The sequence below is a fragment of the Filicampus tigris genome, chromosome 7 (genome assembly GCF_054856515.1).
Source record: "Filicampus tigris isolate MCC_2025a chromosome 7, RoL_Ftig_1.0, whole genome shotgun sequence".
Classification (NCBI taxonomy): Eukaryota; Metazoa; Chordata; class Actinopteri; order Syngnathiformes; family Syngnathidae; genus Filicampus; species Filicampus tigris.
In genome coordinates, this window is record NC_141223.1 from 13,554,572 (window position 1) to 13,582,362 (window position 27,791).

Sequence of the window (27,791 nt, forward strand, 5' to 3'; positions counted from 1 at the left end):
GCCGCTGTCCTGCCTGTTTTCCATCTCTCCCTGCTGCAATACACCTGATTGAAATGATCAGGATCGTTATCCGGCTTCTGCAGACCCTGACGATTATCTGATCATTTGAATCAGGTGTGTTGCCGCAGGGAGCGATGGAAAACAGGCAGGAAAGCAGCCATCGAGGACAGGATTGATGACCTCTACCCTAAACCGTTGCTTAAAATCTCTAACTTTTAACCCTAAGCCGCTTGAAACCTTCACTTTGACTTTAAACACCAATTTGAAACTCTAAGCCTTGTTTTAAAACCTAAACCAGGCTTTAGGTCCAAATCGAAAACCGCAACCTTATTGAATTCAAACCTTAACACTGGCTTGAAACTCAACATGGCACGGTTGCCCTTGTTTGAATCCCTATGCCAGGCTTGAAACCCTAATTTGAAACTGTAGCCTTGGGATCGAACCTTAATTTTAAGGCATGACCTTGGCTTAAAACCCTTACTCCTTGTTTGAAAACCTGAAGCACATGAATCACTAATTTGAAACTCTTCCCTTGTGGCAGTTATTAATATAGTGTTTTTGGTGGCAAAGCTAACAAAACGAGCTAACCGGCTAGTATTATTGTGACAGGCTCCAACAAACTGATATAATACTGTATTTACTAGATGCTATCACTCGCGACGCATTCATTGTGATGCCAATGCTATCTCCGCAAAGGTTGTCTTAAATTGCATAGACCATGTCCAAACCTTTAATGCTCCAAGGCGTAGATTTTACATGAGAAAAATCTTACAGCACACCACCAAACACAGATGTATCAAAAAGTCCACATACTGATGATCGTCTCATCTTACTCACCAATTGGCATCCTGTACCTGTGTGAGCCTACTAGTTGAACACAAAGCGATTATTCTGTTGTATGAAAGGCAAGAAAAAGCATCGTACCGAAATTGTTCTTCTGCCTGTCACACTAGGTCGCTGGCATACATAAATGAATAAGGATGCATTTTCTGTGGCGTCTCAATGTTCGTGCCGATTAATTGAAACTGAAGAATCTTTCAAAGCAAAGCAATGTACTGCTGCGCAGTGGTTGGTATAGACTTCAAGCTGGCTCACAACAACAAGAAGAAAGCATCTGTTGATGAGTGACCCATGATGGTATTATGGAGCGGTATCGATCAGGGTTGTTAATGGCCTGCACAACAAGTGGAGGCACACAGCCAGGGCCGCCGATCCCAATACGCACCTTGGGGGCACCTTCTCATCCGTGGGGACACATTGAGAGATCGTCGAGTGTGCACGTCTTGCGTGCACTGGCTTGGAGAGTAAGTAACAAAATATATTACGTGTTGTCAGATTCCACTTACCGGAGGACTTTAGTCCTAGTCCTCGCCAGCTCTCCATCTAACGGGTTTGAACTTTCCTTTTTCCTCCGCCCGCAGTAACGCGGCCTCATGGGGGGGGGGGTCGGGAGCGCTCTTAAGCCGGCGTCGAGGTAGACACCTCTAGGTACTAACTGCCGTAGTATTACGAGGTCAACCCGTCTTCAGTCGGCCACGCGCTCTTATTGAGTGACACTTTAGACTTAAGGCGAACGATCCGACCACTCTCGTTTTTTAGGCAGCTCTACCTCTTAAGAATCGTTTGCCCTTATTATGACTTAGAAAATTTAGCTTTCCTTGGTAGGATGGCTTGGGTTTGTTTACATTGAGCCAGAGTAACTATTTGAATTCATTTATGGCATATTCCGTTATTATGGGTTCAGTTATTCATTAAAAAGGTCGAATGGTTGAAATAAAAGAAAATAATAAGGGGACAAAGATTAAAAATACCCTAATAATAAAAGAGCATGAATTTAAGAAAATTATTAAAATAAATTGGCTTGAATGCAATTAAAAACATAAATGTAATAAAAAGGAAAAAAATAAGCATTAGTCTATTTTGGGTGGAATTAAGATTGATCAGTTCTTAATCAACACGAAGCCTAATTCATCAACAAGGTATTTGGAATTCGGAAAAGTAAGCTGTCTAACTGTCTCTCTTAAACACAATAGTGTTTTTCCTAATGTTGCCTTATCGTTGCTGTCATTTGGTTAAGTCCAAAAGAAGATAATTATTGGACTTTTTTTTAACAGGTAGGCCCAACTAGTAACCATGTTACGCTTACCTGTCAGATGCACTCCCCCCCCCCCCCCCCCCCATACACACGGACAAAAATTTTCTGGCCACAAAAAAATTGTTGTATCTGGTTGGGGTGGGGGCCATCATCTGACTTTTCATCTTTTACAGCACCCAAAGGGGTGTCAACGGCCCTGCACACAGCAGTTCAATAACGCAGAAAACCATTGAGCTTGTTCAACACTGCCATCTGCTGGCCAAGGAAATCCTAAAATAGGCTTGAAGCCTTAATTTCAAATCATAACCTGACTTTCAAACCGTAACCCTTGTTTATTAAAGATCGTTATTTTAAATCTTAACTCTTCCATGACAGCCTAACCCTTGTTTTAATTTGTTATTGCTATCAGATCATCTGAAACCCTAACATGGGATTGAAACCCTGACCTAGTTTGAAATCATATAGCTGTCTAAAAGTCCTAATCTAAAACCTAAACCCTGATTTGAAATCCTAAATCAGGCTTCAAACACTAATTTGAAACCCAAATCCTGTTTTAAATCCCTAACCAGGACTCAAACCCTAATTTGAAACCCTAATATAGGATTTAAATCCTAAATGTGAAACCTTTAGCCACGTTTGAAACCCTATAGTCCCCAACTAGAAAACGTGGCTTTAAGCATTAGACAACCCCAACCATTGAGTGTCAACTGTATAATCCAATTGACATCTAACATATTTTCTAAATACATAATTTTGAATTGTATTGTATTCTAGACATGCTGTAATCCCCCCACCCCATTCATTTTTTTTTAGCTTTATCTCAGTAGTTAGAATTCACTAAAGCAGTCTTAAAACACAAATTTTAAACTGTGACGTCTTCAAACCCTAATTTGAACATTTTGGTTTCAAAAGCTAACACTGATATAATCTTAACCTTGGTTTAAAACCAAATAATAACAACCCTGTCTTGCAACCTTAATTTAACACCCTTGGCTTGGAACCCTACCAGTACCTACCCTAACATTGACTTGAAACCCTAATATGAAACCCAAACGCATCGTCTTCTGTTCCAGCATCTTTTCAACATCATCAAAATGTCCAATTACGTGGCTGTTTTCCTAATTAATCCACAATTTGTTTGTTATCCCAGTTATTGGCAACTAAGAAATGACCCATGTTGAGTAATCACAACTTTTAATTGGAGTGTGTGCCCTGATTGATCTACCTTATCGTTGAAGAAAATGAGATTTTCTTATCTCTAATTTTTTAAGATCAAATCCATACACACTCACCACAGCACCATTTGTGAATTGAGCCGCTACCGCGGGGCGTGCGGTGCTATTAAAAGCCCAAATAGCAACCCCCTTGACAACTTCTCCACAAACCTCCAGAGAATCACTCATTGTGAGATATTACTCTAAGTGTGGCGACTTAAGTACAAAGCGTATTCAGGGATTTAGAATTCTGGAAACTGGGCTTTATCATATGGACAAGGCAGAGGAACTGGACCACACAGGTGATCTATGTGATGAAGCTGTGCTCACAAACCAATCAATGCTCTGCAACTGAACTAGGCCACGTGTGCGCAAATGGCCGCACAGTGGACTACCTCCTCCCTTCTACACCAAAGTACATCTGGAAGACGTCGCAGCAGCCTTTTTCCTGCAAGAACTGGTAGAGCAGGCCCAGGTCCATGTGGTTCCCTCGGCTCCCGCGGGGGTCGAAGGCCGCCTCCTCAAAGCCAGAGAACTTGCGCAGGGAGTCAACGCTCTGCGTGTCACATAGGGAAACGTCTTCTCGGTGTCGAATCGTGATTCGCTTCCAAGTCAGGTTCTTCACTCTGCAGAATGCGGACAACGTTTAGCGACTTGGACTGACTCATTGGCTTCAGAGGAGAAATATTATGGACAGTTGGAAATCCCACCACAGGCTTGCAACCCTAATTTGAAAATTTAACATGGCTTGAAACTAGGGATTTGTGAGAACAGATACCAGTGATCTGCATCGGGGCGATACCAGCCTTATTTTAAGGTATCGGGTTCTTGTGGAGGCTGCTGCTACCAGCCACAGATACTTAAGGCAAAAAAATGACATTGCGCAACTCCTCCAATGCAGTGGTTGGCACTGTACTGCGAAAGTTTGACATATCGGCAAATCATCATTTGCATCAAACAGAAAGTCTTTGTTCACAATTTAGTTGTCATTGTGTTAAATTAAATTTTAGATATCAAAAAGTACTTCAGAATACTCAAGGAGTGAATACTCGTACTGGTATTGGCCTGAAAAAGTGGTGTAAAAGATCCAAACTTCAAAATCCCAATCTTCAACACTACCTTGGCTTCTGACACTAACCCTGTTTTTTTAACTCTTATTTGAAACCTTGACCTTGTCTTTAAACACTCATTTGAAACCCTAACAAAGGCTTGAAACCTGAAATGGAGACCCTGAACCAGGCTTCAAATGCTAATTTGAAACCCTTAGCCTTGTTTGAAACTCTAACTCTGTTTAAAAACCATAATTTGAAAACATTAACTAACCCAGTCTCGACACTCAAAATTCTAACCATAACTGGCAAACAAAAACAGGACACCTACAGTATATCAGGGCTGTCCTAGTCCGGTCCCCGAGAACCCCTATCCAGCCTCCAACACATTCGGATTCAAATGATCAAGATCGTTATCAGGCTTCTGCAAAGCTTGCTGATAGGCTGATCATTTGAATCGGGTGTGTTGGAAGAGGGAGACATTACCAGACTTGGGCACCCCTGCCTTAAACCTAAACCCTAATCCAGGTTGACACGTTAAATTAAACCAGGTTTGAAACCCTAACCCTGTCTTGAAACCCTAACCTTGGTTTTAACCCTAACTGTGACATATGCCTTAATAGCCCCAAACTAGGCTTGAAACTCTAATTTGAACCCCTAATCCTTGTTTGAAACCTTAAATTGAAACCCCAACCTCGGTTTCAAAGCCTAACCCTGTCTTGAAGCTCCACTGTCTTACAAATCATTAAAAGCAACAATTCAAAACCAAAATGTCTGGAAATGTCAACAAAAATGACCTGGTCCAGAACTCATCGCAGGCCGCCTGTGCACCTTCGACACAAACAATCCCGGGCTTCCCAGGCATGCTGAAACCGGACAGTCTGAGCTCCTTGGCCCACTCCAAAATGTTCTTCCTCTTGGTGCTGTTGTAGATGTGGTGGCTGTAGATCCACAGGCGACTGAACGCTTCCGGCCGCGGCGTCGAGGCTGTGGTGCTCTTGAGATCAGACTGAGTCGGCGCACAATAGCTTTTGTCAACAAAGGCACGCAAGTTGTCCCTCAGCCATTCCAGTGCCGACAACACGCACACTTCTCCCAGGCAAGCGTCAGCCAGGTGCGCGTTGAGGCCGGCATGGAGTTGCGTCTGCTGGGCACGGCTGAGCCCACAACAGCTAAAGCAAAAAAAACAAAAAAACACAGCAATCCTATTACAACATACACTCAACTGAGTTCTTTTTGATAGAGAAACACGCTTCATAGCTGAGTACATGATGTTTGTTTTTTTTTAAACATTTTCTATTTTATTATTAACTGTTTTATGTTCAACTTTATTTAGATGCAGCACTTTATTTCTGCTGCAGTTATTTTTGTAGTGTGCAACTGCAACTTGCTCTATAAAGTTAATATATGATATATACATTCAAAAATTATACTATATTGTGTTGGTTTTTTTTTGGTATATATTTTATAATGGCAGCATGCTGTACAGGAAGTTAGCACATCTGCCTCACAGTTCTGAAGTTGGGAGTTTCAATCCAGGGTCCGGGCCTTCCTGTGTGGAGTTTGCATGTCCTCCCGCATCCTAAAATCATGCATGCTAGATTTATTGAAGACTCTAAATTGTTGATAGATGTGAATCTGAGTATGAATGGTTGATGATATGATTTTCTTGATATTACACCCTGATCTTGGCTGGTGACTAATCCTGGGTGTGCCTCACATTTTGCCAAAGGTCGGCCAGGATAGACTCCACCTGCACCCAGAATCATCATGAGGACATGCGGTATATAGAAAACGGATGAATAATCTCTTGGCTCACTGGACCATATCTCTAGGATCACATTGAGGGGTCAAATATTGTATATTTTGAACGTTATATTTTGTATTGTAAAGAGACTCCCAACTGCTGTTCTATACTTCATTTACTAACTAATGTATAGTTGTATTGTTAAACATTTCAACGCATAAAATTGGTAGTCATGATAATATGGTAACTCGCCTAAAATGCTACTTCTGTACTAGATTGGGAATATATAACCATGAGTTTGTAACAATCTCTTATCTTACCGAACCATTAACTCTGGGGCCACACTAGGATACTCGGGTGGATACGTGCAGTTGAGAATAAAGTTCACCTGTAAAAATGACATTAAAGAACATGAAATCAAATTGATAAATGAAAATGATATAAGTGATTCATCCATTCCCAAAGACAGAATGGAGACACTTTCCACTTTGTTTACCTCTCTGTCTCCTGCGCCATCCTCTAGCCTCTTCTTGATGACGAACTGGGGTCTGGAGGAGGGAGGTGGTGGTGGTGGGCTCTCGGTACAAGCTGACGGCGAGCCGGCGTACTCTGTGAGCTCGGCCAGGGCCAGCTGGTCCACGATTTCCAGTTCTTCGCGAGTGGGGAACATGCTGGTCAGCAGCTCGAGTTCTGCCAGCTGAGCCTCTGCCCACTGCCGGAAAGACATGCTAAAATGCGTATTATGTGTTTAATCAAAAGTCGATCATTGTTTTGCTTTTCCCGTTGGTGCACATTATCGCGCTTTAGAAAAAAAAAACAATTATCAGACACTCCACGTTGAAGTCAAGTACAAACCCATGCTTACATTCCACCCGGAGCATTTTAGACGACGCACCAAGCACGTAAAGCTAACATGCTACTAGCTTGTGCGCGCATACGGAACATTTTAGACGGCGCACCGGAAATACACGCTACTAGAAGCCATTTTTATTTATATATATATATTTTTTTTAATGTTCCTAAACTCGTTTTATGGGAGTTTATCCGCCACGACAAAAAAAATAAAAACGTATGTGTTAACCATAAACAAAGAGACAAGAGCGAGTTTGCGCGTCTGTTTTCTTGGCTTGGCATGTTAACGACGACGGGAAGTGCACACATGAAAACGAAACCGCCAAACCTTTGTTCCGCCTCGATATTCGATTCCATAGACATGATTCGCCTCTGCCTAATGTACCAAATCAGCGCCTTTTTGTACGCAGAATGCTTACAAATGTGCCATCGAAGCGTACTTCCATGGGACATTTGCTGAGATGCCTACATTAAAGTTGCCGTCTGGCGGAAAAAGTAAACGAAAGTGAACGTGTGACGTGGTTCGCCTCCGTGTGTGTCAAGTAAGTCTCCTCAAGCAAGGAGTTGAATTACGCGATGGTATTACGTGCTCGAATTCGACTTTGATCCTCACGTAAGTGGCTTGTTTTTAAGCAATATTACAACAAAAATACGTCATGTGCGGTCTCCGTCTGTAATAGCGGAAAATAGGGGAAACATGGGGAAGAAAAAAGCGAAGGACAGGAGTTCCAGAGAGGATGATGAGTTTGAAATGACAGGTATGCATGCTTACATCTTAACACAAGTGGCGAAGATTAGCTTGATACCTCCCTACAACTGTGCTTTATCCTCACAGGTCCAGTTTGCAGGCACATTAGGAAAGGCACAGACCAGACTCTTCTCAAGAAGATCTCTGGCATAAATGACTGGACACGTTGCCAGGACTGTAAACATGAGGACAATAAAGAGAACAGAAGCACAGACCATTCTGTGGACTCTGAGGATGAAAAGGACTCAGTGGTTGAAGTGTGGATGTGCATGAAATGTGGCCACAGAGTGAGTTCATGTGACCTGTTGATTTGTTTTGACATCGAGAACTGTTTGATATATATATATATATATATATATATATATATATATATATATATATATATATATATATATATGTATATATATATATATATATATGTATCTTTTTTTAAGGGATGTGGACGAAGCTCTGAGAACCAACATGCCATCAAACACTACGAAACACCGCGGTCTGACACGCATTGTCTGGTGATCAGCTTGGACAGCTGGAGTGTTTGGTGAGTGTACGTGTTTACGTTCCCCGAGACTTGCTTGAAAGTTATTATTTGCTGTGGACATTAATTTATGTAAGTTAGTCCCATCCCTGCCCCTCCCTCAGGTGCTACGAGTGCGATGATGAGGTGCGGTACTCCGCAAGCAGTCAGTTGGCTCAGCTGGTGAACAACATCAAAAAGAAGATGCAGCTGGAGTCTGTACAGAAAGCACAGATAAGTAAGTGTAAAATACAGCACAACCGCTAAGACCCAACACAATCTGGTATGGATGCTGGTTTTACCCATAGGCAGTCATTGAAATTGAATTCATCTGCTCTGCAGTCTGTGTAGCATGGTGGATTAGTGTTTTAGCACAGCTCCCTCTCTCTTCTGAGGTTCGGGGTTCAGATCTCTGCTACAGCATTCATGTGTGGAGTTTGTATGCTTGTGTGTTTCCTTGCGAAATCCAAATTAAATGCTCAAAGTAGCAAATGAGTAAAATAAACAGATTTGGAAAGTTTCTTTGCAATGGGGAAAAGGCCCAGTGAGAATTCAACACAAGAGCCTACACCCAAGAAGAAAAAGAAGGGTACATTTCACAGACAATACAAGAAGACCTACTTGAACAGCGATATGCGATTCCCACACAGGAAGGAAGCCCGCTCTGCACAGTGTGTGGAGTCAATGCAGACTTGAAAACTGATTTGTCAACAAATATAAGTGTCTTGAGAGCGTCATACTTGGTGGCTAACTGCTTCATTAAAGCTAAATATTGATGGGGAAAAAGCCCCCCAACACATACACACACACACACACCTGCAATTACCGGTAGTTCTATTTCTTGTTTGATGGGTTGTCGTCATTATCATTTCTTCTCTTCGCTATCACTGTCACAGAAAACAATGTGTTGGAGGTGCGCCCGAAAAGCGTCACTTTCAAGACAGAAGAAGATGAAGACAAGGAGAACGTCAGGAACCAAAGCTGTGAGAGGAAGCCCACCAGGAAAGTGTCTGTGTGCAAGACGCCAAACCCCAGCAGCAAAGCAGAAGACAACAGCGGCGTTCCCGTTCGGGGGCTAAGCAACCTGGGAAATACTTGTTTCTTTAACGCTGTCATCCAGGTGACCCTTCAAAAGACATTTTAATTAAATGTTTAAATACGATGCATTATCAGATGCTTTCTTGTATCCTCGTTGCAGAACCTCTCTCAGACGCAGATGTTAAGACAGACTCTTAACAAGGTGATAGAAGACAAGACGAGCCTCCGTGTCAAACCTGCTTCGTCTTCCCCACTGGTACGTCTCTATAACTGACTGTATTAACCTTGAAGAAGTCATTTACATACTGTAGCCTCACACATTTGTGCCAAATGAAAAAAAATGTTAGCTTTCCAAAAATCTATCTAACCCTTTACTGGGTGCTATGTGCAGGGCAAAGTCCACTTTTTAATTGAAAAGCCTGTTTAACCCATTAAAGCCTGAAGCCCCTCGTGAGACATCTCTTGAAAACCTACGGTCGTCTTTGGAGTCACCCTTGAAAACCTGAAATTTTCGCCACCTACAAAGTAATTAATACCTCAGCCCCTGTTGCAGATAGAAACATAATTGAGAGCTTAGACATGTGGCTTTCACACAGGCCCGAGTTTATTAATATTTGCTGTTTCAATCGAAGATGCAAGTGAAGCACTATTTTTAATTTTTAAAAATCGAGTGGTAATTCCCATGCTGTGTTCTCTTCCAAAGACGTTGAAATCGTCATTGTCTACATCACGTTTGGATGGTTTCACAGCTTTAAAATCTGCAAGCATGTCGTCTATATCACTGCCGTGACTTATATCAGAGCTTCCGCGATCGACTGTGCCTCCATTACCACTCGAAAAAATTCCAGATATCCTCCGACAACTCACGACACCGTTACATGTATATTTTGATGCATTTCATTGGCTAAGAGACCGAGAATTGGATTAAAAAAAGAAAATGACGTATATGCACTCCCGGCTTTAAAACATGCAACATCGCTCCTGACTTTAGTGGTAGAAATGCGGTTATGCGCTCCTGTCCTTAACGAGGAAGTCAACGCAAAGTTATTATTATTTTTTTTTTCAAGAATATGTTCTATGCAAGCCCACTAATTCAAACAGGGCATTCTGATAAATATTGCGTTTGTGGAATAAGTGTTAATCTACTCTTTTTTTAGCCATCTCTTAGGCCGGCCATTTTGTCTTCAGTCGACTGAAAATGACATCACAACTGCTCACAACGACCAATCACGACTCAGATTCTGAAAACGGGTCAGCCCTGATTGGTCATTGTGAGCAGTTGTGATGTCGTTTTTCAGTCGAAAGAAGACAAAATGGCTGCCCCCAGAGATGGCTAAAAACGAGTGTATTTTGCTGCTTAATTTATATTCCACAAATGCAAAATTAATCAGAATGCTGTGTTTCAACTAAGTGGGTCTGCTGGGAACTTATTCTTGAAAAAAATGGGTTGACTTCCGCTTTAATGTGTTAATGCCCTGGTGCTATTTGGACATTTTTTGTACTTTTTGGTGTTTTTCATTTTTTACATCAAAAAGAAAGCATTGGAAACAAAAAAACACTAGAATGCTAGGAGTATCGTGAGTGGATTGAATTGTTTACAATTGTTTAACCAAAATAACATTTAGCTGCAACTCAAGCCCGTCATGATGTGATGATGACGATGGTGCTGACTGGAGCAAACCAGGGGACATCAAGAGAATATTTAAGATTGCGTAATAATGCAATACTATTGAATTTTATTGCAAAACTTTTGCGTTTTAACTTAAGATGTTTTCATTTTTCATAAAATAATTATTGCAAAACAATGTTTAAATGTATACGCTAGGAGAGATTTTTACGGTCTAAAGATGTCCCACACAAGGACATACTTCTCAAGCAAAGGGACATGGTACTAAATGTGAACAGTTAGGCCTCCACGCAGCCGTTTTTTTTGTTTAAATAAACAGTACTTATCTTCTTTTCTATGCCGACTGCCGCTCCAGTTTGTCAGCTAATGTCCACCAGACTCCACCATCTATTGTTCTACTACATTGTACATATGCACCTGTCTTGTTTTACGTTAATAAAGTCAGCCAATCTAACACACGACGTGCTAAATCAACAATAGCATTTCACATTGAAACAACAGAACAGACGTAACATCAGCCAATCGCATTCATGTGCACTTCAGGGACCTCTAGGAAAACATAAAATCAAAGCATTACAGCACCTAATGCAATAACCTAGTCTATGGCGCCCTCGCCTCCACCTGCAGTCACATCCAGTTAATGGGAAATGTATTGTATTGAATTGTACTGTCATTCCGGTTAGAGCGCCCTGAGCGGTGGAAGAAAAATCCACAGAATAACCGCACCAGACTATAAGCCGCATGGCTCAAAATCTAGGGGAAATGTCGAGGCTTATATTCCGGAAAATACGGGATCCTGGATGACACACACAAAACAGGCTGGTCGTGTTAGGTGAAATGGCTGACTTCTGTCACATTATCCATGGTATTACATGTGTTGAACCACTGGAGGGCAGAATATGCATGTGCAATGTGACTACTGGTATGCACATGAAAAGCATTGTGCAGGCAATTAATGAAGGCGGCTCCATAGAAGAGAACATGCAGTGACTGAATATTTATTTGCATTAGCTTTAGCACAACTAAAGCTACGTACTCCTGCAGCAGCGGACAGTCAAGCGACATGCTGGTGTCACTCGCCGGTGTGCTGGCTCTGACGCTGCTCGCACTACTGGGTCTCATCACTTGTCGTACTAGTAGAACTCGTGCTGCACCTCTTGTTGAAAAATCTCCTGCGCAGTTGGGTAACTAGTGGTGTTCTGAGGCAATTTTTATCATTTGCCCATTTCGAGAGTCGGCTGAGATGAACTTTGGCCGCCTCGTGACCACGTCACACGCACTTGTCGCCCCCGTGTCCTCCGTCCCAAAAATGGGCGTCCGTCCGGGACGGAGGGACGGACAGTTCTGGCCCCGGGACGGACTGCCCAGCTCTGGATATGAATGTTTTTGCATGCACGTATGTGTGCAGCACACATGTGGATGCGAGCGTGCACATGACGAAACAAAGGTCTGCCCACAAATTAAAAAACTGCACTTGTTATTGTTTGAATCTCAATTCCTATTGCTGTTGCCAACTGTTCATGTGCAGATATGAATATATCCTTGTGCGCATGCATATTATTTCATAGTTATTTTATTTTAGTATTTTTGTTAAATGCTAATAGGTTACCCCAAAAAATATAATGCAAATTGGAAGCATGCTGGGAAACACTGTTTATTCATTCAACACAACCCTTATTGTTTTAGGGGGAAAAACATATTGGCACAAAATGTTGCGATTAGAATCAATTAAAGATCAGTGTGCAAACATTTTTCAGAGTCTGTTAAAATTCATATTCTCATTGGTAATAGGTTTTATAATACATACAAGTCACTTCCTGCAAGTTGTCAACCACAGATCAATTAGAAAATAGGTTGTACTTACTCATTCCGAGTCTTTCCGAACTTCATGGAAGCTCGAGGAATCGTGGCTCTAGCTACCGGAAGTGACATAGATATAGCTAAACGCTACACCATAGACTGTACAATTTCCATGCGCTACAAACAGCACATTCAATGGCGAGTGATGTTTTGGAATGAGAGGATTTTGAAACACACGAGCCGACAGAAGGCGGCGTTATTAGACCCTTCATGATTAGTAGTCACTGAATCCTCCGGCTACTGTGACGTCACATCTCCGGAAAAAGCCGAAGATGAGCGGGTGCGAGATTCAAACGGCAGATGACACATTCTGAACTGTATTTAGTGATTAAACTGCTGTCTACCAACGACCTAATCACATTTCAATGACAGTTATGCATTGTAAAGGGGGGTTCTAGAGGGATACAGAAAAGTTTTCAATGTTTGCACCCTGACCTTTAAAAGTTAACATAGCCAATTCTAAATTTCACTTTTTGTGAGCACAGGAGGCCGTTGTGGCAGAACTGGATCGACCTGGCTCGCTAACGATGGCAATGAATCAGCTCCTCAACGAAATCCAAGAGTCAAAGAAGGGTGTGGTGACACCACAGGAGCTGTTTGCGCAAGTTTGTAAAAAGTGAGCGCCACTACAAGTGTAGAAGTCAGAACCATCAAATTGAGTGTTGCATCACGGCTTTGTCTAATTTGTGCAGGGCTGCGAGGTTCAAAGGATTTCAGCAGCAAGACAGCCAGGAGCTGCTGCGCTACCTGCTCGATGGGATGAGGGCAGAGGAGAGCAAAGTATGCAATAGGTGGCCAGTAAGAGGCTACAATGATTGAGATGAAGTGAATTTTGTGTCCATTTATTTGATTTGCATTACAAGCTCTTTAGCTTGATATAAACATGATTATAAAACACCATCAGTAAATATTCAAACGCACTTTTTAAATGTTGCAGTCGTGTTCCAACACAAAAACACATTCAAGTTAAGGACAACAATATACAATTATACATAACTCATGTACCATTCATGTTTTAAAATATAAAAGTGTTTTTAACTATATGCATTTTCTAATTAAAAATGTTAAATTCTCGTCTGTCATCTGAGTGTTGACAAGCAGTTAACCACTGCCATTATTCCAACATTATAAAAAGAATTAAAGCATTCAAGATGACGTGCAACTTCTAAGTTGGTAAAGTTCAAAACGTCACTTTTTGACATTCATAATTGTAAGTGTAAAAAGAAGTTAACCTTTTGACTTCTAGGTGTTTCTAATGAATTGATTTGTGTCTTTAAGAGGGTGAGCTCTGCAATCACCGAGGCAGTTAAACGATCGGGAAAAGTCACAGATGCAGAGGAGCTAAAATCCATTGTTAAAGGTAAATTGGTATTGTGACTGTGGATTACATTTTATTGTTTGGGTTATGATTGTTGCTTAAAACATCTGCTTGATCTGCAGAGTATGAGAAAAACGGGTTACCCAAAAATTTTGTGGACCAAGTGTTTGGCGGGGAGATGACCAGCACTATCATGTGTCAGCAATGTAAAACGGTACGTGCTGTAGTATACTAAACAAAACAATTGCTATTTTTGTTAAATGTAAAATGCTTTGTTGTAGCTGCAGCTATAGTATTATGAAATGGGCTGTATAAATAAATGTGTATTCTATTGAACTGTTAACAGTATCGTGCGAATATATATCCTAAGCGGCTCCTTTTACTCTCACAGGTGTCTGTGGTCACTGAGATGTTTTTGGACCTTTCTCTTCCAGTTTCTGATCAGGTAAACCTTTTTGTGTGTTTTGTTTTTCCCATTTGCAGGGTTTGTTTAAATGCTTTAAAACATTTAATTCTACGATGTAAATATGAGGTCAGGACTCGAAAATAATTACTGTATTAATTGTATTCCCAAAGATAAATATTATTGCTTCTTTTATAATTTCACAGATATAGCAGAAATAATTGTAATGATTGTTTTTAAATCACATATTTCTTGGAAGTTGTGTAAATATGTAAAAATGTAAATAGAACATGTTTTTAACTACTAATTTAATAATGACTTTTGTATTGCTTGCATTTATTATTACCTATAGAGGGGCATATTTTGCAAGCATGGTCTACCTATGACAGATTTTCAAACACACATTTATAAAATACAAAACATTGAGTTTACAGAACTACATTTTTTTTCTGTCTATATAGCCGAATACAATTTCTTTTCACGTGATTAAATAGTCCTAATTTTGTGTTCATACACAGTGGTGCCTTGAGATACGAGTGGCCCAATTTAAGAGTTTTTATTAGATGTAAGACATCACTCAGCTGATTTAAAAAAAAAAAAAAAAGTGATTATATTTTTTCCAAAAATTGAAACATGAGCACTCCACGGTGTCAACGATTGCAGTTCACTTCACAACAAGCTGCTTTTCTTTTTGCCACTCTCAAAGTTGGCAACGCAACATAAAAAGATAATTACACGTAGTGCATTTAAAGCAACCATATCACTTTGAATATCCGCTAGCTAAATGCTAACACAAATTACAAAATGGCATCTATGTGGCAGTGTAACAATGGTTTATCCTGCATTTTTCCCTTGTTAAGTGGAATGTTACACACACATGTCTCTTTGTATGAGTACAGGCATATAGGAAGAAGACCCAGAAAAAAACGATAAGGAAAACCAGCGACGCGAGTGAAGACGGCCCGGAAAGTCAGGGTGAAGACGTTCCCGCTGGTAGTAAGTACCAGCAGAAAAAAGCCAAGAAGCAGGCCAAGAAACAAGCCAAGGTAACTCTTTCTCTCAGTTGACCCACTTGACCTAGTAAGTGGAGCCAACATAGAAATTGTTTATTTCACATATTCACAATCAAATTTAGTATTTTAGTTAATAATTACACGTTTATTGTGATTTTTTTTTTTTTAATTTCTGACAATTTTTCTGGTCCAGGGAAACAATCCTAACATTTGATGTAACGATTTAGAATTACTATTTTTTTAGTTCTGTGGTTCTCAAACTGTGGTCTGAGAGTCCAAGTTTGGATGTCTGCAAAAATAAATGATTATGTTGTTTTATGTAAATTAGCACATACCATACCTACATACCGTATGGGATCCGGTGCGGCAATAAAGCAAACCAGTTCTTTCTCCCTGGTCCAATAACAGGCTCTGATATGATTGTGACATATCCCATAAATCTTATTACATGAACAAATTAACTTTTTTTTCAAGAATAAAAGGATTTTTTTTTTCTTGAAAATTACTGTTTTTTGTGGGGGAAAGTAGAGACATTTTTTCCAGAATAAAAGGCAAAGTTTTATGAAATAAAGCTATATTCTTTTAAAGACCCTGGTTAAACTGGCACTTCCCCTACTTGTTAAACTTTGACTTTATTAACACAATGTTACAGATTGAGCTTTTAAAAATACATTGTGGCAAAATGTTTGTTCTTTTAAAGCTTGCAGATTTGTTTTGCTGAGTTTAACTTCTATGATTTTTTTTTCTGAAAACGTAGGCAATTTTTTACTTCTCATGGCATTTAGATGTACACATGGTAGTTATATTTAATTGATGTTAGGATTATGAGGGGGTCCTTAGAAAAACTCCATGGACCCCAAAAGTTTTAACCTAACCATTTCTTTCTTTTTGTTTCCGCAGCATCAAAAGAGGCAGCAGAAGCTGGAGAGCCGAGTCAGTATCAACAGTCTCACATCTCTGAATGAAGCAAAAGATCTTGCTGAAGATGTTGAGAAGCAAGAAGGGGATTCCGCACAAACAAGCCTCAGTGAACACAACCCGAAAACCCTCAACGCTGTCCAGCCTAACAAGGAGGAAGACAAAGGCGACTCCGTCAACAAATCTCAGTCGGGATCAGCCCGCAATCGCATCACCGCCTTATCCGAAATGCGGCGCTCCAGCGACAGTTTCTTGGATGACGCCGACTTCCTGCTGGTGAACCAGATGGAGAAAATCAACTTGAACGACGCCTTCATCGAGTCGGACTCAGTGGAAACGAGCGACGACAACGGGCCGTTGGATGAGGCCAAGGAATACATGGTCGTCAACCAGGACCCGGAGCTGGCCTTCCAGACTTTGGCCCGCAGGCCTTCGCCCGACAAGCAGGAGTGCTCGGTGGAGTCGTGTCTGTTTCACTTCACGGAGGAGGAAACCCTCAGTGAGAACAACAGCCTGCTTTGCGTCAGCTGCACTAAACGTCAGTCAAAAAAGGACAAATCTGCAGGTAAGAAAAGTGTGCATGAAAGAGCAGATCGGTCAAATCTAAAGCTTTTCTTTTAAATGACACTCGAGCGAAAATGAGCGTTTTTGTTCGATTGTGGAACCAATGGCAAGTGCGTCTTTTGTTACTATGACAGGCGGGGGGGGGCGGGACTTGAACAAGTCAAGCGACTTGAACCTGCGGAAGCAGAGCCTTGAGTGTTGTGGGTAGAGGGAAACAAGCGCCCATGAAGACAATTGAAAGAAATAATTGTAGAGGCAGCACTTCATACACTACACTTCAGATCTGTGCATGTGGCACATGCAGCAGACTTATTGGGATGTTCCATCCGACTTATTGGGATGTTCCATCCATCCACCATGCCGCTCATGATGTCGCAATTTGGCAAAAGTCAGAAAGGCTTGATCAAAAACACATTTTCAGAATTGGCCAAAATTTTGGTTTACGGGACAATGATGAGTATGCCTTTCTTAACCATGTTGACTGGGGGCGGAGCTATGTGGTTGAGACAAGGCGAGCAACTAGCCCTGAATATGATAAAAATAGCAAGCACACATAAATGCAGTGAAAACCTGATTGCATTTTCACTCGTGGAGGCAACGCTTTCTCAGCAAGCCGCCAAGTTACTCTTGGCAATTAATATGGTGGATCCCGGTATGTGGCACATGCAGTGTCAAACACAAATACACTTAACAGTCAAACACTGAAGTCAACAATGAATGTTTGTCGCTGATAAGAAGCTAATGCTAATCTGTGCTAACACCGAAGCTTCTGCTTTGTTCTTGGCATACGCATGGAGGGCCAAAGTTCCAAGTCATGGGCAGTATCATGTAAAAACGGTAAAAATGGGTAACATTTTTGGAAATGGGCACTTCACAAAAGCTATCTCCTTGCATGAAGTTATGCAGTGAAATGTATGAAATTCTGCTAAGATATTCCTTTATTTGTTAAAGGAAAATTATGAAGGCAGGTTTGCTGGAGGTCAAAATGTGTTTCGAGGAATAAAACAAAAAAACTATCACGATCAGCCGTCTTTACATTTGCCTGGAACGCTTTGAGGTCGCAACTGGCACAATCCGATGGGATGAATCACACTTCCCACTCTTCTGGAATGCAGCATTCAAGTCAGTTTTTCAGTCATTTGTCTCCTTAAATGTTCTCTGTCTAGGATCCAAGAAGAACGTCTACACGGAGGCTTCGAAGCAAATGCTGATCTCCTCTCCGCCACCGGTGCTCACTCTTCACCTGAAGAGATTTCAGCAGGTGACCCAGTCGGAGGAACAAAAATTCACATTCGGACTTTTCCTCATCTGACCGCACAAGAGCATTTACTCTTATGTTAAATCCCTTCGTTTGATTTCTCCAGAATGGCTATGGTATTTGTAAGGTGAACCGACACGTGCCCTTCCCTCTTATACTGGATCTCGCCCCCTTTTGCGCCCTCAAGAGTAAGGTAAATGTGGTTTTGGGAATTAGGTTTATCGAAATTGTTTTTAGCTCGCCCCCAGGTTACTCTTCGTGAATATACACTTTTTAAAAGTGGTTTTTTTCTATCATTTTAAAAATTCTTCAATTGTTAATTAAATTATTAATTATGTCCGTAATTGCTTTCAATTCTCAGTAATGTGTGTGCGTATATACGTAGCGCCCACAGCTAACAGTACCCCAACGGCACGGTGCCAAAAAGTGTGACAGAAACTTTTGATGTCTTTGTGCTTCTTTTATAATAATAACACGTTTGTTTCTCGCAGAACGTGGTAGAAGGTGAGCGTCAGATTCTATACAGCCTGTATGGCATCGTGGAGCATAGTGGCACCATGAGGTCCGGTCACTACACAGCATTCGTGAAAGTACGACCCCAAAGCTCCAAATTGTCCTCTAGCAGACTTGAAGGTAAGAACAGGAATGTTTTATTTATCAAACAGTCCACTTGCAGTGTGTGAAAAAAACTAAAAAAATTAAAAAAAAAAAAAAACGAAATATCTTGGCCATACCATATCTGAGGTCTTGATGGATGACAAAGATATCTTTCGTCAGTGCCGTAAAATGTACTCTCAGGCTAATTTGTTGATTAGAAAATGTATGTGCTCTGATTTTGTAAAGTGCTCTTTGTTCAGAACATATATTACACCACTTTACACTGCTCAGCTATGGTCCAACTACAAGAAGTCGAGTTTACAGACGCTAAAAGTTGCCTATAATGATGCACTGAGGCTCCTTCTTCGAGTACCAATGTGGCACAGTGCTAGTCAATTATTTGTAGTGAAAAGAATACCAACATTTGATGCACTACTCAGACAGCTGATTTTTACCTTCATCTGTTGACTAGACATGTCAGAGAACCATATAATTGAAGCCCTTGTCGCTCTAGTGAAAAGTTGGTATAGATTTACTTCTAAGGTTAGACTGCATTGGTGCCATACCTTGTATAAATTTGAACATGTACAGTTCTGTATCATTTCTCTTTTTTTTTTCTTTATATCTCTTTTCCCCTCTTTGTTTCTCTTGTGTTGATTGTATGGACCTGTGTCTACAAATAAAGAATATACATGCATACATACAACACGTACCAGAATAAATAGAATGAGTACGATACAATACAATTTTATTTATATAGCGCATAAGGCCGCGGATGGCATATATTTTGCTTCTCCGAATCTGTTATGGCATATGCATGAGGGACGCGGAGTGAAGTACCGAAAATCTGTCCATTCGCCCCATAGGTCGCGTATAAAACAAGTCAACTTTTTGGGGCATTCCGCCCAGTGGCAGCCAATCAGCATCGGGCATACTACGTCACACACAGCCAAACAGAGCCAGAGCTCAAAGGTCCCCCGTACACTGCGGTGTGCCTGGTGTGTCACACACAGCCAAACAGAGCCACTGTGAAAACTGTTAAAAAAAACAAAAAAGCCGCAGAGTGAACAGGACACTGTTTGACTGTGTGTGATGTAGTATGCCCAATGATGATTGGCTGCCGCGAGATGAAATGGCAAAAAAGTTGATTTGTTTGAAACGCGACAACGTCCCACCGCTCCAAAAGCAACACTCGCCCGCGCGAGCTACATTGACTCCAATTGAAACGCGCCGCCAGAAACGCTCCCACCGCAGTTGGTGTGAACATAGCATTGTCTACTGTGTGGAGTTTGCGTGTTGTAATACTCTATATGCCATGAAAAGGTACAGTAAAGGGGGGGAGCATGGCCAAAAGTTTCAACACAACCAACTTAATCCGGCATTTGAAGAACAAGCAATTGGAAGACTATGGTGAGTTTACGAGGCTCACTGCATTTAAGTCAAGGCGGACACAGTGCAGTATAAGTGACATTATTCCCACAGGGAGATGCATTGTAGGTCACTTGTGGGCAACAGACCCACTGTATCATTTTATAATTCACAAAAAGATTTAAAATGACTTTTTTCTTGTTGACAAATGCACAAAATAGTTTGTCTATGCAGCACAAGACAATAAACCAAGTTCCTGAGTCGTTTCAATTTAGGAACTCATCGAATAGTTTATTGTGTGAAGCCTGCATGTGACTATTTTTTCTACTTTGATTATATTTTGAACGATGCAACGTTTAGGTGGCATATTATTTATTTGACCTTTTGCATAATTAAGTCTTTTGAGACTGCTGATTATTTTGATCTGTTAAAAACTGTGTTACTAAAAGTTGGTACATTTTTCAGTTATCTTTGTGACTGAGTAATTATTGTCCTGTGCCAGCAACGGTTTTGTATTTCTTCATGCTTTTGAAAATATATATAGACTTTTGTCAAAATTACCGCAATAATATGGCTGGGTTTTTTTTTCAGATATTGAATAATAGATGTCACCATAAATAAATGGAAAAATATAGGGATATTCCATGTGATCAATATCGGTATCGGCCGATCACACTCATGCATGATCGGTATCGGTGTCATAAAACCTAATCGGAACATCCCTAATATATGTATGTGTATGTATATATTTATGTATGTATGTATATATATATATATATGTATGTATGTGTATGTATATATATTTATATGTATGTATGTGTGTATATATGTATGTATATATATATATATATATATGTATGTATGTATATCCATGTATGTATATCTATGTATATATATGTATATCCATGTATGTATATATATGTATATCCATGTATGTATATCTATGTATGTATATATATATATATATATGTTTATGTATGTATGTATATACATACAACATATGTATATGTGTGTATAATAACTTTTCAAATAATGCATATATCACTGTAAACATATACTCAAGTTTTCATACTGAGAATGATGAACTGATTCACATTACAATGGCTTCATTTCCTCGCATGCTTTTTTTTTCTTGTATCCATTATTGGCGCGAAAACCACACAAAATTCTCCATTGTGGGCCTAATGAAGAAGGTTATCTTATGCGATCTGAAAACCACACAAAATTCTCCATTGTGGGCCTAATGAAGAAGGTTATCTTATGCGATCTGGTCTAATGTGAGTGATGAAACCATCTACACTTCCTTAGCAGAGCCACCTCAAGGATCTTGGTTCCACATCAGCGACACCAGCGTGCAGCCAGTGAGCGAGAGCAGAGTGCAGAGTAGCCAAGCCTACCTCCTGTTCTACGAGAGGATCCGCTAAGAATCATCAAATCTGTGCCTCTATGCCCTCTTGCTGCTCTAGCTCTACCATACACTGTACAGAGTTTCTCTCAGTGTCACTGACATTATGGTGACTTCTCAGAGGACATTTAGCGCTGACATTTTACAGCTGTTTTGTTTCTCAGACTCATGGGAACGTGTCAAGGTGTGTAAACGCAAAGGTCCAGATGTTGAACAAAAAGATTTGTACAAAAACTCATAGTAATTCCTTATTGTGGACGATGGAGGTGGAATTTTAAGCAAATACATGTTTATTTTGTATGAACATGCAATAAAAAAAAAAAAACACGTGAAAATGAGTGTCCTGTTCCTGGAAAGGCTTTGTCCTCCGCGCATGCGCATTGCGCACAAAGCGCATGGTTCTGCTTTTGCTGACTGTGGTTCCGGATGGGCACATTCGTCTTGACCCATAGCACACAAATGGTAACGCTAACGAGCTGACACGTCAGGTCGGTGCTCATTCTACGTTGTAACCGATTATTTTTCTTTCACGAACATATATTCACGCTGTTCACATCATTGAGCTCGCTTGAAATTACATGGCAATAACGGCCTCGCCTAAGTAGAGTACAGTAGTTGGGGGGGCTCCGTATTTGTTTCCTAACGTTTTCCAACTTAGTCCGATTATATTAAAGGCACATTTGTCGCCTAAAAGAATTAAACGTGTCGCGAAACAAGTTTGTCGCCACCGAGCTTTGTTCCCCTAGACTCCCCTATGTGTGTTTCCCCAAGTTGGCTAAACATGAGTCAGCATTTTAAACTTGTCTTGACTAGCTGAAAAGTGCTAATAGGGTAGCTAACATCTTACTCGACAGTTCATTATGTGCTTCCACATAATTTGTGCCAAACGTTAAACTATCACCAAAATAATTTTTAATGTTGTTGATTTAAATTGGATGGAAATGTATTATGTGACGCTCATAGGTGTTCCTAATATTATGGTCCTCATGTTTTACGCAACTGCAATACAGTAAACGGTTTTAACACAAACACCTGACTAAACCAATTTTTCATTGTGTCGTTCTAAACAAAACCGATTAATACTTTTAAAAGACCCAATTTGTAGTTATGCAACGCATTTTTTTCATGAAAAATGTATGGTGAATAACTTGCTAAAAATCCCTGAAATCAATGATGGATAAAAAATGGAAATGTATGCTATTTGATTGGTTAAAAATATGAATAGTAATTTTTGGTTGAATGGCAGCAAAATAACCAAAATACTGGCAATGACATGAAAGTATAAGAGAAGCACTCTTAACTGAGGTTTACCTAAAGAGAATACTGTATTGTGTCTTTAAAACAACCACATAGCTTTGCCTTTAGAAGTTCGTTTAGCTTAATGCTAACAATGCAAAACATCATAGATGGGCTGTGATATATATCATTGGTGTCGTGATGTAGCAATTTAAATGGATTATTTTAACAAAAACGATGGAGCAACACGGTACGATATAATCTTTTCCAATGCGTTCAGACCGAACGGCCAGGTCGAATTTATCCGACATTGACGTCATCCGGAGCACAAAATGCGCTCCGCGCAGGCAGGAAAGTGCTGGCATCAGGGGGATCGAATCTGCAAACACTATAGACTTAATATTTTACTTTAATTTAATCCCACTTGCAACATAAAGCATAAAGTGGACATTTATGGTGATCGTAGTAATTCAGCCGCAGCTCAGATCGATTCATTTTTTTACGCACACGTTATGACATGACGTCATCGTTAGTGATGTCTCCATGAAATTAGATATTAAAGCGTCACCTTGTGATTTTTCCCAAATAGTGTATTTCTACCTGCTACCTAATCGCTTCACTGTATAAATGCGCCGACACGCTGGCCGACCACATTTACTTCCGCAAACACAACGTCGGGAGTGACGTCGACCGTCTCTTCTTCTGCACATGCGGATCACTTTGGTGACGCATGTGTTCATACAGCAGACAAGACCGAGGTCGCATTTAAAATGTAATATGAACGCTTACACAAAAAAAATCAGATTTTTTTCCCCAAAATCAGATTTGAGTCTTAAGACCTGCGGTGTGAACCTAGCCTAAATTACTTAAGCTCACAGCTGGGCATTTTACTAAAAACTTGCGATCCGTTTCACCTTCCACCTACAGCTGGGGTACCCTTTCTCGCCTTCTGTTTATCTTCCATTTTGTCTGGCCGGAATAAATAATACCCGCCTATGGGCCGGTCCGCCTATGATTTTAAACGGGCTTCCGTTAGCGTTTCCGACCCTAACCCTAAATTTTGATCCGTCTGACGCCCCAAAAAAACAAAAAAACATCATATTCAGTAGTGCACGGTTATGCAGTTATTTTGTTTATCTACATCATTCTGGCCAAAGAGCTTTACAAAGCCACACATCCCATGTACATAGCAAAAAAAACACAAAAACAAAAGGCAAGCGATCGTCCAGATTGTCATCTGTCACACCGTATGGCCCCCATGAAATTTTGACTACATATGAAGGTAAAAGGCTTGCCCTTGCTGGCATTCACCCATTAAGGACGGGAGCGCTGTTGCGTGTTTCTACCATTAAAGCCGGAGACCGTATACGTCATTTCCTTTTTTTAATCCAATTCTCGGTCTCTTAGCCAATGAAATGCATCAGAATATACATGTGACGATGTCGTGAGTTGTCGGAGGATATCCAGAATTTTTTCGGGGAGTAATGGCGGCACAGTCGATCGCAGAAGCTCTGATATAAGTCACGGCAGTGATATAGACGACACGCTCGCGGACTTTAAAGCCGCGAAACCATCCAAACGTGATGTATGGTTAAGATGCGTGTTGGTAGACAATGACGAGTTCAACGTCTTTGTAAGACAATACAGCATGGTAATTACCACTCGATTAAAAAAAAATTAAAACTAGTGCTTCACTTGCATCTTCAATTGAAACAGTAAAGATTAATAAAAAAAACTTGGGCCTGTGTGAAAGCCACGTCTAAGATCTCAAATTCTTTTGGAATTATGTTTCTATCTGCTACGAGGGCTGAGATATTCATTATTTTGAAGGTGGCAAAAATTTCAGGTTTTCAAGGGTGACTCCAAAGACGACCGTAGGTTTTAGAGAGATGTCTCGCGAGGGGCTTCAGGCTTTAATGGGTTAAACTGGTCTTTTGGACGTCCGCACAAGTTGACGCATCATTCACATTTATCCCTCTGAGTTTTTGGCTTCGGGAACAAATAAAGAATACATCCTTCATATGTGGATGGTTAATATTCTCTGTAGTTGTTTCTGCAATTTCCATAGCAGCAGTGTTTACTTGGCATGTTTCTTTCTGAGATAAACAGGAAGAATGGGGGTCTGTCATAGGCGAATAGACGGACCGGTCTGTCATCTAGCCGGAATGCCCAGCTCTGCTTAAGCTTATTGAGGGGAATGTCTCCCTACATGTCCGTATTAGACTGCCCCGAGATGGCCATTTTTATTAAGTACAACACGAAAGAGTGCTATTTAAATAGGGAAATCTGATTTGAGATACAAATGTTTAAAGTTGCCAGCGTGGTCACGGAAGAATTGAAATTGTTATTTCATGACTTCAATGTACCATAGAATCGAGATTTTTGACGTAAGACACCCGAGATTAAATTGAAGCCATTTATTGACTTTCTGATCAAGCTGCTCCTTCCTCTTCACTCCGTAGGCCGAATGAACCATGCTGCTCCACGCCCACCGCGTGTCTGTGTTCACCTTCCAGTCGGCCGTGCACAGCGCTCACGTACTGCAGTGCCTGGACGAGCAGCGGCGGCAGGACGTTCTGTGCGATGTGACCGTGGTGGTGGAGGGCCACCACTTCCGGGCCCACGTCGCCGTCCTGGCCTCGTGTAGCGAGTACTTCCACAGCCGCGTCGCAGCCGCCGACTCAAAAAATAACTCCGTTGTGACCCTGCCGGATGAGGTCAGTTTGGGAACTCTCTCCATCCAATTTCTATAGCGCTTGCCCTCATTTGGGTTGCGGGTGAGCTGGAGCCAGTTGACTTTGAGCGAGAAGCGAGAACACCCTGCCCTGGTTGCCAGGCACCAGCAGGACACATGCAGAGAAACAAACATTCGCACTTGCAATCACAGCTATGTGTAACTTGTCAGAAATTTGTGGGAACAGACCAGGATTTGACTAAATTAAAGGTGGGCTCTTGGGAGTTTAAAGATAGGTAACTATAGGGGGAATATTTTTTGTCGTAATCATGTCCAAAACAAGCAGATTTCATGTAAGTATAGTTGAATAGGAAGAGCCCATAGCGTCAGTGATCTTAGCAAAAATAGAAAGGATTGGCTGGAGTTAGTTGCTGAAAAACTCACCGATTAATGCCAAAGTGCTATATGAGAAGAGTAAACTCCCCTCCACCACGAGTTCTGGGTTTGCGTTTTTTGTGTCTGTGTACAAATGACTGCATCCTGTTTATTGTGGATGTAATTCCACTGGTGTCCACTAGATGACAGTAGCCTATTTTGTTTGATTGTAAATGTGAAAGAAAAAGAATGAAAACAGGAAGTATTTCAAGCGCAGCAGTGTTTGCGTAAAAGGAAGAAATGTGGAATCCTGTTTAATCTTGCTTTTTATGCCTACAGAAAGCGTAAAATGCTGATGTGAGTTGAGGAGCATGTTGTGCTTAGCTGCCATGTTGTGGCACCTATAGGCAATTATTAACCTTTTGGGATGTGCGGCAGGGCTCACTGTACTTGGTAGTTGGAAAGACTGAACCTATGTCATTTAATGCTACTACTCACACACATTTTCAAGCTTTTCACATTTGTGTGCTGGTTAAGTGGAAATCTACAATCTACAGTCACGCCCAATCAATTGCTGATCTCTTTTGCGCAGGTGACAGTGCAGGGCTTTGAACCTTTGCTCCAGTTCGCCTACACATCAAAGCTGCTCTTCACCAAAGAAAACATCCACGACATTCAAAGCTGCGCCAAATTCTTGGGCTTTTGCAACCTGGAGTCGGCATGCTTCGATTTCCTCATCCCCAAGTTTTCTGAGCCCAAAGCACCGGATGCCACGCGGGGGGTCTGCTGTCAAGGTCGCAAGGGAAAGCCGCACAGCTCCAACTTGCGAACGGACCTCCCGCCGCCGTCCCCTTCGGGCGATCCTGTCCCAACTCGTGACTTGTGTTTGGAAACTTGCGAGCCTCAGATGCCTTCGTTATCCCTGGACTTGTCAGCCAACATCGTGTGTCCGATGTTATCTCTGCCCGATCCGGACGAAGCGGGCCGTGCTTCTCGGATGTGTACCGGGGACATTTTGGCTGTGGAAGACGTTTGCGGTCAAAACCAGTTGAGTCTGCCGGAGTTGCCGTGCGAGCTGTCGGCGGCGGAGCACGTGCATCCGCAAGATGTGATCGAGCCCGGGGAGACACTCGACGTGGACTGTGGCCTTGCTTCTTGTCCCGGTGCCGAAGGTTGCACTCAGTTATTAGCGCAGTCAGCCAAGGATGAGGCATTCTCTGAGAGAAGCAGAGAAGAGCGGGAAGTGGCCGAGCATCTAGCAAAGGGATTTTGGTCAGACCTGTGCACTCCACCTCAGACTCAGATTTTGGCCCCCTTGGACCAGAGCAATCAGGAGAAATCCTCCTCCGACTTCCATTGGCTCAAACAGCTGGACCTCACCTCCAATCCAGCCGACTGTCCTTTCCTCAGGGAGCTCGGCACGGGTGACGAGCCAAACTCGCGCACCGACACACCGTCCCAGTCGGAGAAGAGCCCCTGCATATCATCACTCAACTCGGGGGAGGACTCTGATATGGACACTGATGGAGATACGGAGGCCAACAAAAGGAGAGCGGCCGAGGTCAGCATCACATTCTCAGACAATAATTCCTGCTACAGGGAATCCTCGGTTTACGACGGTGTTTGGTTCCCAGGGCGACAACGTAACCTGAATTTATACATACTCGCAAGTCCCGATTTGCAGTAATCAGGAACCGATGCTAACACCTAAAGTGAAAATGACAGTTAATATACGAAAAACACTTGTAGGCAATCAATATAAAACAATCAAATGACATACAGTAAGTATGGCGAAGAATTTTGCGTCTTGTTACTTCTGTTAAGGACCCCATGTATTGTCTTTGCCTTGTTAATGTGTATCAAGTGACTGATTAGATACTGTATTAATGGTAAAAAGTAGGAGTGCACGTCACTCACT

General features: G+C 41.4%; 3 protein-coding genes across 9 annotated transcripts in view; 2 read left to right on the forward strand and 1 right to left on the reverse strand.

Annotated features, from left to right (window-relative positions):
- Window positions 1–3,550: 3,550 nt before the first annotated feature.
- On the reverse strand, window positions 3,551–7,257 carry rwdd2b (RWD domain containing 2B). The gene is made up of 5 exons (XM_086036269.1): window positions 6,971–7,257; window positions 6,602–6,833; window positions 6,426–6,493; window positions 5,156–5,530; window positions 3,551–3,935 (listed from the first exon to the last, which is right to left on the reverse strand). The coding sequence occupies exons 2-5, from the start codon at window positions 6,830–6,832 to the stop codon at window positions 3,701–3,703; spliced, it is 909 nt and encodes a 302-aa protein (XP_085892395.1). The 5' UTR covers window position 6,833; window positions 6,971–7,257; the 3' UTR covers window positions 3,551–3,700.
- On the forward strand, window positions 6,998–21,917 carry usp16 (ubiquitin specific peptidase 16). 4 transcript variants are annotated; one of them, XM_086036262.1, is made up of 18 exons: window positions 6,998–7,570; window positions 7,638–7,715; window positions 7,793–7,992; window positions 8,140–8,243; window positions 8,345–8,457; window positions 9,116–9,339; window positions 9,418–9,513; window positions 13,230–13,360; window positions 13,437–13,524; window positions 14,023–14,104; window positions 14,185–14,276; window positions 14,454–14,507; window positions 15,365–15,511; window positions 16,379–16,961; window positions 18,127–18,221; window positions 18,325–18,411; window positions 18,710–18,851; window positions 21,492–21,917. In XM_086036262.1, exons 2-18 carry the CDS (start codon window positions 7,655–7,657, stop codon window positions 21,605–21,607), a joined length of 2,415 nt encoding a protein of 804 aa, XP_085892388.1. In that variant the 5' UTR covers window positions 6,998–7,570; window positions 7,638–7,654; the 3' UTR covers window positions 21,608–21,917. The 4 variants fall into 4 exon arrangements, with proteins under 4 accessions (XP_085892388.1, XP_085892389.1, XP_085892386.1 ...); XM_086036263.1 differs by having other exon boundaries at window positions 6,998–7,499; window positions 21,495–21,917; XM_086036260.1 differs by having other exon boundaries at window positions 6,999–7,499.
- Window positions 21,918–21,960: 43 nt separating this feature from the next.
- The window catches only part of bach1a (BTB and CNC homology 1, basic leucine zipper transcription factor 1 a), a 45,046-nt gene continuing 39,215 nt past the window's right edge, over window positions 21,961–27,791 (forward strand). For 2 of the 4 annotated variants that reach the window (XM_086036265.1, XM_086036264.1), the window contains exons 1-3: window positions 21,964–22,076; window positions 25,287–25,541; window positions 26,466–27,434. In XM_086036265.1, the coding sequence (XP_085892391.1) occupies window positions 25,299–25,541; window positions 26,466–27,434 (1,212 nt within the window). In that variant the 5' untranslated portion in view covers window positions 21,964–22,076; window positions 25,287–25,298. Of the gene's footprint in view, window positions 22,077–24,316; window positions 24,476–25,286; window positions 25,542–26,465; window positions 27,435–27,791 lie in introns of those variants that run through there. The other 2 variants (XM_086036267.1, XM_086036266.1) reach the window with 2 other exon arrangements.